This window comes from Polypterus senegalus, chromosome 16 (genome assembly GCF_016835505.1).
Source record: "Polypterus senegalus isolate Bchr_013 chromosome 16, ASM1683550v1, whole genome shotgun sequence".
Taxonomy (NCBI): Eukaryota; Metazoa; Chordata; class Cladistia; order Polypteriformes; family Polypteridae; genus Polypterus; species Polypterus senegalus.
In genome coordinates, this window is record NC_053169.1 from 92,203,887 (window position 1) to 92,218,085 (window position 14,199).

The 14,199-nt window shown below is 42.4% G+C and overlaps 1 protein-coding gene across 1 annotated transcript in view; it reads right to left on the reverse strand.

Annotated features, from left to right (window-relative positions):
* Positions 1–7,864, reverse strand: part of igf2r (insulin-like growth factor 2 receptor) — a 128,492-nt gene extending 120,628 nt beyond the window's left edge. Inside the window, exon 1 of the mRNA XM_039737814.1 lies at positions 7,660–7,864. Within this exon, the coding sequence (XP_039593748.1) occupies positions 7,660–7,763 (104 nt within the window). The 5' untranslated portion in view covers positions 7,764–7,864. The remainder of the gene's footprint in view (positions 1–7,659) is intronic.
* Positions 7,865–14,199: the final 6,335 nt, after the last annotated feature.

The following is a 14,199-nucleotide window of genomic DNA, read 5'->3' on the forward strand; positions in this document are numbered from 1 at the left end:
ACCGATTACTTGCGAAACACTAGGGTTAGAACTTTGATTTTTAAATCTTAGCTTAAATGAAATCTTACAGCCATCTGCAGAGCATCAAGCAAGTTACAGGAGCCAATTACATGATGAAGAACATCATAATAAGAGGAAGACGACGATTGGCAGCAACATCTGCTAAACGTCAAGTGAAGGATGCAAGAACTACAAATATGGAGAAATGTATGCCAATAATCAAGAAAATCCTGATATAAATTATTACTTCTAAAGGTGGAACTGAAAGATGCATCAACAGCTCCTGATTTTTTCTATTAATGGGAGCATCTGTTGGTAATCGCCCCTCACACAGTGAATGGGTGTTCAGAGTTCATAATCACGTTCATCACTTCATCAGGGGACTGAAAACATGCAGTATATGTCATTTATTATTTCATGTATGTTTCCTTTATCTCAATTAAAAAAAAAATCATTTTTAACTTAACTTGCTTTCATGGACTGGCTGTTGGGCAGGGTCATGGGGTCCAGCGGCTGTGGGGCATGTGTTGGAAAAGAAAGATTCGCTGATCTTGACTTTGCTGACAATGCTGTAATCTTTGCAGAGTCAATGGAGGCTCTCATCGGGGATCTTGAGGGACTCAGTGAGGAGTCTGAGTGTCTGAGCTTGCGAGCGTCCTGATAAAAACCAAGATACAGCCCTTTAATGACCTCTTGGGCATGGCCATCAGCAGTGTGTCTGCCTGCGGAGAGAGTGTCGACCTCACAGAGTGGTTTACTTACCTTGGCAGTGACATTTAGTGGCTCTTCATATGAAGTCAGTAGACTAATTGGGAGAGCATAGGGGGGATCATAAGGTCACTGGAAAGGGGTGTGTGGTGCTTCCGATGTCTCTGCAAATGGACAAAGGGTCTAAGTCTTTAGATTCCTAGTGCTCCCTGTTTTACTATATGGTTTCGAGACATGGATGCTATCCAATGACCTGAAACGAAGACTGGACTCCTTTGGTACTGTCTCTCTTCAGAGAATCTTTGAGTACTGCTGGTTTGACTTTGTGTTGCTCATGGAGTCCCGAATGAGGCACATTACCTACATTGTGAGGGAGTGTCAGTTACAGAACTATGGCCATGTGGCTCAGTTCCCCAAGGGTGGTCCGGCTCACAGGATCCTCATTGTTGAGGACCCGAGTGGCTGGACCAGGCCAAGGGGACGCCCACGTAACACCTGACTGTTGCAGATTGAGGGTCACTTCCAGAGGGTGGGACTGGACAGCGTGTCTGTCTGTGGGGTGCCAACCAGAATCCCGAGCTATTCAGTCATACGGTGGGTACTGCAAAACACTTTATCAGTGCATGCTCCCCAACCTGACCTGACCTAACTTATGTGGTCTCCACAAGGCCATGTTCAGCTTGATCTATATTAGCCAACACAGGTTTTAAAATGTGTTATAAGAACTAAAAGGAGTAACCCCTTTGAAAACATGACAAGAATCAACAGCTCCTTAACTTTAACTAGATTTTTACTTGCATTTTATTTTAGAACCACAGATCCACAGGTTTTACTATCATTTTTAACAACTGACGGACAGGCAGATTGGTTTACTCACTTGGGGTTGTATTGTGTGATGAAAGTGTAGATAGAACCAAGAGATGTTTGACTTGAAGTTCGGGGCCTTAGAAGCTAGACCTGCACAGTCAGCTTTTAACATGGAAAAAATACGTTTTTCATTCTGTGGTTTGCACAAGATGACTAACAGATGGTCAGAATCAGGAAGTGCACAACCCCTTCAATTCTCTGATCTAACCTTCAAAAGCAGTAAACAGACAATATAGCAATTTACTGTTATAAAAAAAAAATTAAGATCATCTGCTTGTAAGAGTTGTTAAAGTACACAACATGGAGTTTAAACTATTTTTTTCTTCTTCTAGGTCACTGATGTTAGTTATAAGGAAGTGCATTTAAGATGACACCAGCAACAACTTCTTCACACAAACTCTAGAAGGGGCCAAAAAGGCTAATTTGGTTGAGGCATAAGACCTGAATGAGAAAAAAATAAAAACAACAACTTAGATTGGAGGGCTGAGAAGTGTACTCTCCTCTACAAAACATGCAGATAAGCCATGCACTGGCGAGACAAATTGCTGCTATATACTAATGAATTCTCCTGCTTTCGCCAGCAGAGCTGAAGCAGCATCAGAACCTGAATGTAATGGAACAATGGTACCGAGACAGGGCATCACTATTAACTTTGATAAAACCAAAATTATGGTCTCCTTTAAAAAAAAAAAAAAAAAAAAAAAAACACTTAACCGTATCCTGTACACATACACCTGCGCATGAAGTATGTGTGGCTTATAATCAGTGCTTCAGGGAGCTTCTTGTCTGCCATTAATGCCCTTCAGGAAAACACATATAGAGCTCTCTCGAAGCCATCAAGAAGAAACTCACCAATCCTCCTGAATGGAAGTGAAGAGTGGGACCAGATAACATACCCAGAGGGAGAGCATCCAAACTTGCTGCTTGCCATAAACTGCTACTCATGACAGCATTTTGTAGTTTTATTATACTAATGCTAAGCCTTCAGAATAAGGAGAAGGAAAACATAATAAGGTAGGATACTGCTCTAAGCTGCACCTAACTGCTGCCACTTGATCACAACAATATTTAAGTATAATACAGTAACATGAAACCAAGATGCAAAGAACAAGACCAAAACACACACAGAATAGGAGTTAAACCAAATAACAGTAATGTTTATTTAACAATGAATGATCCACAGCCATACTATCAGAAGAATCATCTTCCAGGTTATGGCCACAGGACTTGCCTTGTGAAGTATCAGTTACTACAACTAGCCATGGCTACAAGTTGCAGTCACTCTTCCAGTGTCACATACTGTGTTCTCTCTTTCCGTGATCCCCCCTTATCTGCGACGCTCTATTCATCAAATGACCCAGGAGTCTCTGTCTGCCTACTTGAACCTTTCTGGGCTTGCAAAATGTAATACAAATGTTCCAGGGATTTGTGGAATGCAAAGCTCAGAGTACCTGTGAAACACTTCGCTGTTAGTCACCCAATCCAGCCCAGCTTAACTTTAGGGTAATATGCTGCTTGCTATATATACAGTTTGCATTCATGGTCACCTGTGCATCGATAATGTGATACTGCTTGCGCTTCACATATGCATGCTCACTCACACTTGGAGCACTAATCTTTATACTAGTGCTGATTTGCAAGAAAGCAGCTTGCTTTAATATTAACTCATGTGGAGTCATGGGGAAATGTATATTTGCTTAATACCTCATGTGCCATAAGGGCATTTAGAATTTTGCGCAAAATTCACGAAAAGGGTCGTTTCAACCGACCCAAATCAACGCTTTTGCAAAACTTCATTTTTCCTTTGGCCAAAAAGGTTAATTTCGGCTGACAGTGCATTGCTTCTCTGTGTGGACAGATTGATTGAGTAACAAACAAGATTTGCTATGAATATTAGTTATTCTCTTTCAGATATCTTTTTATGAGTTCACCGTTTCCAAAATGCTAGACATTGAGCCCTTCGCAGGATATGGATGCCAACCTCTTCTGGCGACTCCTAGCGAGATGGGATATCTCACAAGCTCTTCTAAATCCTGTAGAAGTTAGGAGTAATTTCCAAAACTAGGAAAACTGATGAAATGTTTTTTTTACTCTTACTCCTAAGAGTAGTACCAATTTTACATCACTTCATGAACTTGGAGCCAGTTTGGACCGTTTTCCTTCCCTGAGACGCTTGACAAATACGGGCAGAGACTCATACTGCTTTTCTGTACCATGAAGCTAGGAGTCAAATATGAAACTGTGTGCCATCATCTCCCCGGGACAATCCCTCACAGCAATGAACGACACTGGTGGCATGGAAAAACTGGAGAAATTAGCATCAGGAAAGCCTCAGCTGGAAACAAAACAAGCCGTTATCACCCAATGGTGACGAAAAATACACAGCATCAAAACAAACTGGAATGCGACCAGAACATGAAGTGGGACTACAACCTGGCACCATACCTGGACATGATAAAAGACCCCAAGGACTGACAGACATACACTGACCCAGTACAGACTGAGTTGCCAAAGTCTGGTGGTAGAAGCTGACTACAACTATCAAACATGGAGATCCAGGCAGGAGAAACAGTGTTCCACCTCTCAAGTCACACTTCTCACACAAAGAGCACTCCCTACAGCAGTGCTCCAAATATAAGGCAGTGAGGGACTCCTACTTTACCACACCTTCAGAAGTGATCCTAGAGTTTCCAGCACTGGATAAACATAAGCCAACTGACCATTCCTCTAGGGGGGAAAAATGCCAAGATAGCAGACACAGCAGCCAGATACATTATAAGGTCCAAAATAGCATGAATGGTCTATGCATGCATTGGTTTTTTTTTTGTAAATATACAGTGGGTATGGAAAGTATTAAGACCCCCTTCAATTTTTCACTCTGTGTTATATTGCAGCCATTTGCTAAAATCATTTCAATTATTTATTTTCCTCATTAATGTACACACAGCACCCCATATTGACAGACAAAAAAAAGAATTTTTGAAATTGTTGCAGATTTATTAAAAAAGAAAAACTGAAATATCACATGGTCCTAAGTATTCAGACCCTTTGCTCAGTATTTAGTAGAAGCACCCTTTTGAGCTAATACAGCCATGAGTCTTATAGGGAAAGATGCAACAAGTTTTTCACACCTGGATTTGGGGATCCTCTGCCATTCCTCCTTGCAGATCCTCTCCAGTTCTGTCAGGTTGGATGGTAAACGTTGGTGGACAGCCATTTTTAGGTCTCTCCAGAGATGCTCAATTGGGTTTAAGTCAGGGCTCTGGCTGGGCCATTCAAGAACAGTCACAGAGTTGTTGTGAAGCCTCTCCTTCGTTATTTTAGCTGTGTGCTTAGGGGGTCATTGTCTTGTTGGAAGGTAAACCTTCGGCCCAGTCTGAGCACTCTGGAGAAGGCACTGCTCATCACTTGTCCAATACAGTCCCCACAGTGGAGCATGGCGGTGGCAGCATCATCCTGTGGGGGTGTTTTTCAGCTGCAGGGACAGGACGACTGGTTGCAATCGAGGGAAAGATGAATGCGGCCAAGTACAGGGATATCCTGGACAAAACCTTCTCCAGAGTGCCAAGGACCTCAGACTGGGCCGAAGGTTTACCTTCCAACAAGACAATGACCCTAAGCACACAGCTAAAATAACGAAGGAGTGGCTTCACAACAACTCTGTGACTGTTCTTGAATGGCCCAGCCAGAGCCCTGACTTAAACCCAATTGAGCATCTCTGGAGAGACCTAAAAATGGCTGTCCACCAACGTTTACCATCCAACCTGACAGAACTGGAGAGGATCTGCAAGGAGGAATGGCAGAGGATCCCCAAATCCAGGTGTGAAAAACTTGTTGCATCTTTCCCTATAAGACTCATGGCTGTATTAGCTCAAAAGGGCGTTTCTACTAAATACTGAGCAAAGGGTCTGAATACTTAGGACCATGTGAGATTTCAGTTTTTCTTTTTTAATAAATCTGCAACAATTTCAAAAATTCTTTTTTTTGTCTTGTCAATATGGGGTGCTGTGTGTACATTAATGAGGGAAAAAATTAATTTAAACGATTTTAGCAAATGGCTGCAATATAACAAAGAGTGAAAAATTGAAGGGGGTCTGAATACTTTCCATACCCACTGTACTTGTGTAATTGACTGTACAGTAATGCTAATGTACAAGAATATATTTACGTCTTAGGGAGTAAATTAGAGTCATTAAAATCAAAGACCATACAAAGCCTACTGCAGAAAACTTCACGTGCCTTCACCACAGAAATATTGACCCGTTTGTGCTCTTTCACAAACAGACACGGTGGTCATTAGGAGGCATCTCACATCCCCAGATCCTTGACACAACTATTTATCAAATACCTTAAAGCTTCTTCTTTGATAACTCTCCTTCTTTGCATCCTTTTTTCTCCTCCACTCCCATCAGTTGGGCTTTGCCCCACACCTCTCCCAATTTTGATTCACTCAGGGAAGGTGTAGAGTTCCTTTTTAACCAGGACTTAGGAGTACTTCCAGCACAACATCACTGTAGCCAGGAAGCAGTTCCAAGTCATGAGGAACTTTTTCTTAACAGAAGCGACGGCCTGTCACCAGCAGCTTCCTCTAGCAGCACCCAAGAACTGGGTTGTCCGCCAGAACTAAAACTCTCATGCAGCCCTGTGGGTGTCCAAACAGGATTCATACTAAAGGGATGCTGCCACCCAGCATATTGGGGGAATACTTGGGCCCCATAAGGCAATCTCCCCCTGGCCATCAATTCCAAAAGCCTCTTGGCCAGGAAAGATTCTATTAATCATAACCAAACCAGCTGGGATGCCCATCTGTCTGCATCTTCCTTTACAACATATTTCAAAGAAAACTAGAAGAAACCAACCTCATTCTCAGCATGTGAGCACATATTTTGTTCAGTTCTTAATGACAGACAAGCTTTTTAATCTCTTCTTTCACCTTCTCCAAAATGCAGCATCTCCTCACTTACTTTCATCTGCCCTGGCTTTGTTCCTTCCTTATACTCCTATATACTGTATGTTACCTGCTCTTTCCTTTTCAGTTGTACACCTAATGAAAGCTATACAGCCAAAGTTTTGTGTCTTTCACCTTCTTTCCTTCAACATTGAAATAACATTTAAACTTTTTTTCCTAAATATTACTTACACACACACACACACACAAACATATATTTAAATACACACACAAACGTTCCTTTTTATTCAATTACTTTATTATTGTTATCGTCAGCACTTATCTTTAGTTCCCTTATTGCACTACTCTCACTGTTGGCTGGCACTATAACTAACTGTTCTACTTCTGGTTTGGCAAAACATGCGGATACTTGTCATGCCAATAAAACTACTCTGAACTAAGTTAAATTGCCACAAATTGAACACTGTCAGATGACGATTATCATCATCTTGGGTGTTACTTAACCGATTTTTTTTAAAGGCTTTGAACCCACTTACAATATAAACGGTTTCCTTACATTTTTATTTTGCTTAGTCCCGGAGACCCGTCCAGCTTATGCTCCTGCTTTGTGTCTAGGCTCGCCAGGACATGGACGAAGAGTTTTAAAATTGAGCGCAGTTTTAGGGAATGGTGTATTTGTGTACCTACACACGTCACTTCTTTACATCCTTAAGTGTATTACAGTAAGTGATTGCACGGTTACCTGGCTATTCAAGCTGCCCTTTAAACAAACAAAAAGAAAACTGCCCACCAGTCCCCACCCATTCTCGCCAGCCTACCCGACGTCACGTGCAATTCTCGTGCCAAGAAAAGAAGACAATAAAACACATGAGAAAGCGATATGAAGACAGACGGGTTGACTAAACTGGATGCAAGCAAATAAAAATCAATAAATCAACATGGCCATTTGTGTCACTGCCGGCGGACGTTTGCGGTCACACACGCATACATATACACATGTACAGCCGAGATTTAGCGCTTCGCCTCGGGAGCGGACGAAAGCTGAAGTTCCTGCAACTTCTCCTTTCGCATTCTGTCAGCCAAGTACGCTAGGCCACACCAGCCCGTCATGCGAGTGAAGGTTTAAAAAGCCCTCGAGGTGCCAGCCTGGCGCTGCAGCCCGGAGTTTTGCTTACCCGCACAGGTCCTTGTACCACAACGTCCCCTCCACAACTTGCACAAGTAAAACAAGACATGCTGCCGCGGAGGCTACGACTGTCGCTCTTCTCATTCTTCCCATTATGTTTTAATCCCGGCGAGGACACTACTGAATACACCTGCTCCACATAATACTGCAACTCCGTCAAGCCAGCGACATAGGGAAGAGATGGCGTCACATGACCGAGCGAGCCCGCCTGACCCGTCGTCACGTGGGGGCGACACGATAGAGGCGTGGCTTCGGTTGACGCGCTCCTGCTAGAAGTACCCTGGTGCAGTTCTGCGCAGACGTCCGCAGCTCCGCTATCTGAAAGATTTCGTTCTTCGCACGGTAACTGACATTCCCCATGAGTTTAAAGATAGCGGCTCTGGGGGTAAAAAGAGACTGTTTTAATATGCGAACAGTCTTGTGTTAGCGACTCCCTGTGTTGCCTCCACGAGCAACGCATCGCAGAATGAATAGACTGCGCAGACTGCGCCCAGGTCGTAGGGTTTGGAGTGGAGTTACGTAGCGCAGCCGTTTAGAACAGTGGAGGTAAAGTCGGCAGGCAGTGCTATGAGTAAAGACGAAAATGATAAGAGACTTAACTTACAGATATCTCGAAATGTACATTCATGCTTGAAAGTTTGTGAACCCGTTACATAATTTGTATTTTTTCTGTTTTGTAACCACAATATAAACATTCAATCAGAATGTGTATATTCATCAGTTCAATAAAAGTGTAACTGTTTTGTAATCACAGGTCTTCAAAATTAAACCCATAAATATGTTTTAATTGTGAATACTTTTTAGCAACATCAATACAAGCCTACAGCACATCCTCTTAGGATGCAAGTTTGTGGTGACAGAGGGACGTTTCAGGTGGCAACACAACCAGGTCCTAACAAAGCTAGTTGAGTTAAATAAATAAACACCTTAGATGCTACAAAACCCAAATACATTCAGTTTGTTAAATCAGGTGGAAATGTACAAGTGAAAACCAACATACCTCCTCACCTCCTGGCAAGGCGTGGTAAATGTGCTCGTACTTCACTTTTCCCAGCTGAGATCACAACAACTACCCCTAGGCCAGAAACCATGATGTGGTCGACACCTGCAAAGAAGGTTCTTTTCACTGATCTAACTATACCCTGTGAGAAAGAAATGCCAGTAGTATATGAGCGGAAAGGATCAAAAGTGCTCGGATCTTTCAGCATAACGTCAAGAGGCTGGTAGGAATGGAACCATCCATCATCTTTGCAGTTCTGGCAAATAAAGAATTTTTCCATCACGTCCCATTTAAGTATAAAACATCCATCCATCCATTTTCCAACCTGCTGAATCCAAACACAGGGTCACGGGGGTCTGCTGGAGCCAATCCCAGCCAACACAGGGCACAAGGCAGGAATCCAATCCCGGGCAGGGTGCCAACCCACCACAGGACACACACAAACACACACTAGGGCCAATTTAGAATTGCCAATCCACCTAACCTGCATGTCTTTGGACTGTGGGAGGAAACCGGAGCGCCCGGAGGAAACCCACGCAGACACGGGGAAAACATGCAAACTCCACGCAGGGAGGACCCGGGAAGCGAACCTTTGTCTCCTAACTGCGAGGCAGCAGCGCCACTGTGCCACCCTAAGTATAAAACATTGAAAAGAAATTTAAGTAATGTTTAACAAATTACATTATTTATTCAAATTTACAATATTGTTTTACATGAATTTAACATGAAAATGTCAACCTATAATTTTAAAATATTTACGTAAAGAAAACAATACTTTATGATCATTGACTTCATAGTTCTCGAGTTTTTGTCACTTTTTTGATCCAAATTTTCAATTGGCGGCCTATTGTTTGTCCACTTTTTCTGGTTTGTCCCTATGAATCATGCAGCACTGTTCTACCATCATACTGACATCCCAACATCCCTGATACCTTCTTTCCAGGCAAAAATGTGAGGTGAAATAGGTATTGGTACCTCTTTCCATGTGGTACAGGACTTATTCCTGAGAGATCTTTCTAATTATTTTTGTTATATCCTTGAATTTTGCAGGAACAGGAGGAACAGATATAGCAATGCTCCTCCCTCAGAGTCAGAGGCAATCCATATGCTACACTGTCCTCTGGTTCCATGTCCCAACCCAAGGCCAGGGTTTACATCCAAAACTTGGCAGCTGCCATACTTCAGGGCCATTGGGCTTTAGCAGCCAGAAGATGGGATCCGAATGCTCTCTAAATGCTGTGAATAAGACCCCACACTGCTTTTCCAGGTATTCTCGTTTCCCTTGAATAGTCCACAACCACCAGAGTCATGTCTCACTCTTAGATCCAGACCCAGGGATGCTACACTATGACTTATTCCAGCTATATTCTGACCTTATATTTGAATAAATAACTGCTTTTATTAAACATTGATTTTAATATTTAAAATATTAAATGAAAACAAATTGTCATTAAAATAAAATATTCATATTTCATTAATAATAGTGCAAAAACAAAAAATACTTGACAATGAAAAAATGTTATGTGATAGAGAAAAATGGTTTTCAGTTTTGAACTCAGTGCCCAAAAATATATAAAAATCACTTGAAATAATCAAAACAATTTTTACAATGTACTGTATATCTGTTGTGATATAATAACGACTCAAAAAGTCTTGCAAAGAATTGGGGAAAGACCCCGTATAATGTCCTGGACAAAAGGATTGAAAAAACTGGCAAAAACTATCAAAAGTATATACATTTGACAGATGCAGTTTGAATACAATGTGTTTTTATACAAAATAGTGGCAGTGAATGAGGTTAACAGGAAGTGACATCACAAGCTGGTGGATGGAAGTGACGTCATCATTGAAGACCGGAAGTTGCATTATTATGACGGGTCGGAAGTGACGGTATCTTGGATGGATGGAAGTGGCATCATCGTGGTGGGACTCAGAAGTGGCGTCATTATGGCGGAGCCGGAAGTGACATCATCGCTGGAATACAGACCAGGGATTATTGAGAGGAAGCTATTTTGGGTGACCGGAAACATGGATGGTGAGTTATGGTTTATCTTCTTTTGTTCTGCTGATGAAGAGAGAGAGGCATTAGTGCGTTCAATCAACCCTTTATCCCTTGTAGTATCACTCACCTTAAGGCTTATTGGCTGCCTCCTAAGCGCATGTGTGTGACACTGTGTAATGTGAGTGTTTTGAAAAACAGTCAATTCAGGAAACTAATGCCTAGTATACATAAAGTCTGTAGGTGCTAAAATAAACAAGCCCTTGGTTCTCTGACTCACATCAAGATACAGCAGGAAGAGGTTGGTCAATGACAAATTGACTGAGCTGACCAATGGAATTGTAAATCTGAAATCATGCATTACGGAGGACCAAAAAGAAACATCTGCAAAAAACAGGTTAGGTACTCTTTATAAGAGTCCAGTCTAGCATCTTGCCACAAACTAAAGAATCATCAGAAGGACTAGAATAAAAATGGTGAATGCTCATCAATCTAGATAAGGTTATAAAGCCACTTCTAACAGATTAGAACTCCATCTATATATATAATTCACTAAGGCAAGACAACCATGGAAAGCACGCCGGAAGGGGCATGGATTCACTAAGCTGCTGACAAGTGAGACACTTATGGCGCACGCAGGAAGGAGCCACGCCCACCAACTCCAAGACCATTGGATACGACGACAACTCACAGAGCCACGCCCACCAACTAGGACGCGACAACACAGAAAAACCGGCGTCATTTATATTCGTCTGTCGTAGAGGTCACATGCAGCTCCGACTCACGTTGACTGTTAATAGAGGCATGTTTCGCGCGGAGGTGAATCGCCATATGCAGCATGTAAAACTGTTTGAGAGGGGTATCCCATGGGATCCTTAAAACATTCCTTTACAACTGAGGTTAAAACACAATGAAGTGAGCAGTCTTTAAAAAACGAGTTTTCGGTTACGACGCACGACCGCATGCACCATAGCAAACTATTTTACACGCTACATACAGCAATTCGCATCCGCGACAAACATGCATCTTCTTAGATGCTCTTGCACTTTGTACACACCCCCCTCCCACCTCGCTACTACCGTGGTTGGGTGTCTTGGTGGATTATATATAGAAAGGCAGGCAAAACCGCACAGAGCAATGAAAAGTCTACGTGAGTCACAGCTGCATCTGGACTGTGCAAAGACGACAACGACTCAAGTGATGAGTTGGAGGTGGGCACATGAGTGGGCAGTGTATACTGAACGAGAAATCAGCAGACTAGCATGACGGAGGGAGCGGAGTGGACGTCTTTCTCCTCTCCTCCCGTTCCACCCTCCGCACCTGAGCGCCGCACAGACGATTGTGTGTTGGTTCGTTCCGTTCATTGGTTAAAACCCAATGAAGGAAGCAGTCTTTAAAAACCAATAAGCCCTGTGCCTCTGTTTCATTACCTGCTTCACCAATGCAGGCCCTACAACAGTCGAGACGCTCTCTCGGCAGCTGACCTTCTCTGTGCCTGACCAGTTCACACAGAGGCACCACATGACCAGGCGGTGTGTATGCTTCTAGAACGAGGGTGGACGCGACAGGACTATCTAAGAAGAGGCATGTTTGTCACGGATGTAAATCGCTGTATGCAGCGTGTAAAACAATTTGTCATGAATGTGAATTGCTGTATGCAGCATGTAAAACGCTGTATTGTATGTTGCCCTCTCCAGAGTTGGATCTTTTCATTTACATACAGTCGTATACACAATGAAGTAAGCAGTCTTTAAAAACCGAGTTTTCGGTTACAACGCACGACCACGTGCACCATAGCAAACTGTTTTACACGCTACATACAGCAATTCGCATCCGCAACAAACATACGTCTTCTTAGATGCTCCTGCACTTTGTACTCAACCCCCTCCCACCTCGCTGCTACCGTGGTCGAGTGTCTTGGTGGATTATATATGGAAAGGCAGCCAAAACCGCACAGAACAATGAAAAGTCTACGTGAGTCACAGCTGCATCTGGACTGTACAAAGACAACAACGACTCGAGTGATGAGTTGGAGGTGGGCACATGAGCAGGCAGTGCATACTGAACGAGAAATCAGCAGAGTAGCATGACGGAGGGAGCGAGTGGATGTCCTTCTCCTCTCCTCCCATTCCACCCTCCGCACCTGGTTCGTTCCGTGCATTGTTACAATGTTGCTTTTCTTGCTGATTTATTACATTACCGATTTTTCAAACGTTAATTTTCTCCCTGTGCTTAAAAATTATTAAAAAACCGGCCTGATTATGGCTAGTAAATTTATATTTGTCAAAAAGTATACAAGTTCAGTGCTTTTAAAACAATGGAAACCCTGCACTGTCTGAAACTGGCTAAAAATCCTAAAACTTCATCCAGGCCCACAAGGAGAATAATACAAGAGGTATAAGGTAATACTGAAGTAACATCTAAAAATCTACAAGCCATTAGCTTCGCTACGTCTGATACACAGACCGACAATAAACAGAACCCTGACCAAAAATGGGAGGGTCACCAGGAAGAGCTTCAAGTTTGTTGAAGACCACCTGGACAAGATTGAAGAGTTCTGGAAGTTTGATCTCTGAGTAGTCAAATTCCAAAACTGAAATATTTGGGCACAACAAGAATGCTCATGTTTGGTGAAGAGCCAACAGAGCTTACCTTATGTCTACTATCAAGAATTATATTCTTGTCAGGGGCAGTTTTTCTTACGTTGGTCAGTGATATCATTGTAGAAATCAGGAATTCTGACAAATATCAAGGGATTCTTCCAAAGAATGTCAGACCATCAGTATGACAACTGAAGCTAGGCACAGAGTGAATGTTTAAACAAGACGATGATGTCAAATGTTCCAGTAAGTCCACTAAATCAACATAGAGTATAACAGCTTATGTACCTCTGTAACTTATTATTTTTTTTCTTTTACTTAATTGAGGTTCATTCAATATTGTCACCATGTTCTGTTCCATAATTAGAAGTATATAAACGAAAGACCTGTGTGTGTATGGAGCAGATCTTTCTGCGCTTGCTCAAACACAGCCACTTCTCACAACGAAAGACCTGTATGCAGCAAACATCGTCGTGCAGCAACGACATCATGCTAATGACACAGACAGACAAACGTTGAAACATGCGATAACTGCAGCTCAGCAACTTGCAAGTGAAACACCTCAGCAACAGAGGGCAAGGCTTGAAGTTTTCACTAAAAACATTGTCTCTCTGGAGGTATTTTCTCAAGACAAAGATTAATAGGACTCTAACGTATGGTATCGCCAGTGCCTTCTTACGAAAACCAATGGGGCAGCAAGCACAGGTGAGTCCACGTCCTCTGCATTGGGTAATTCTTAAGGGTTAGCTGCCGCCTCTCCATGTTCAGGGATATAGTAAAACTGCTAAGTAGTCTTCGGGTTATCTTTTGTTCTGAAGACTACATGCAGCTAGTGTAAAACATATTGTAAAATTTCAGAATGAACAGGAAACTATTTGTAGTTGAATTCTCATATCTCATTTGCAATAGGAAGTTATTCTGACATATCAT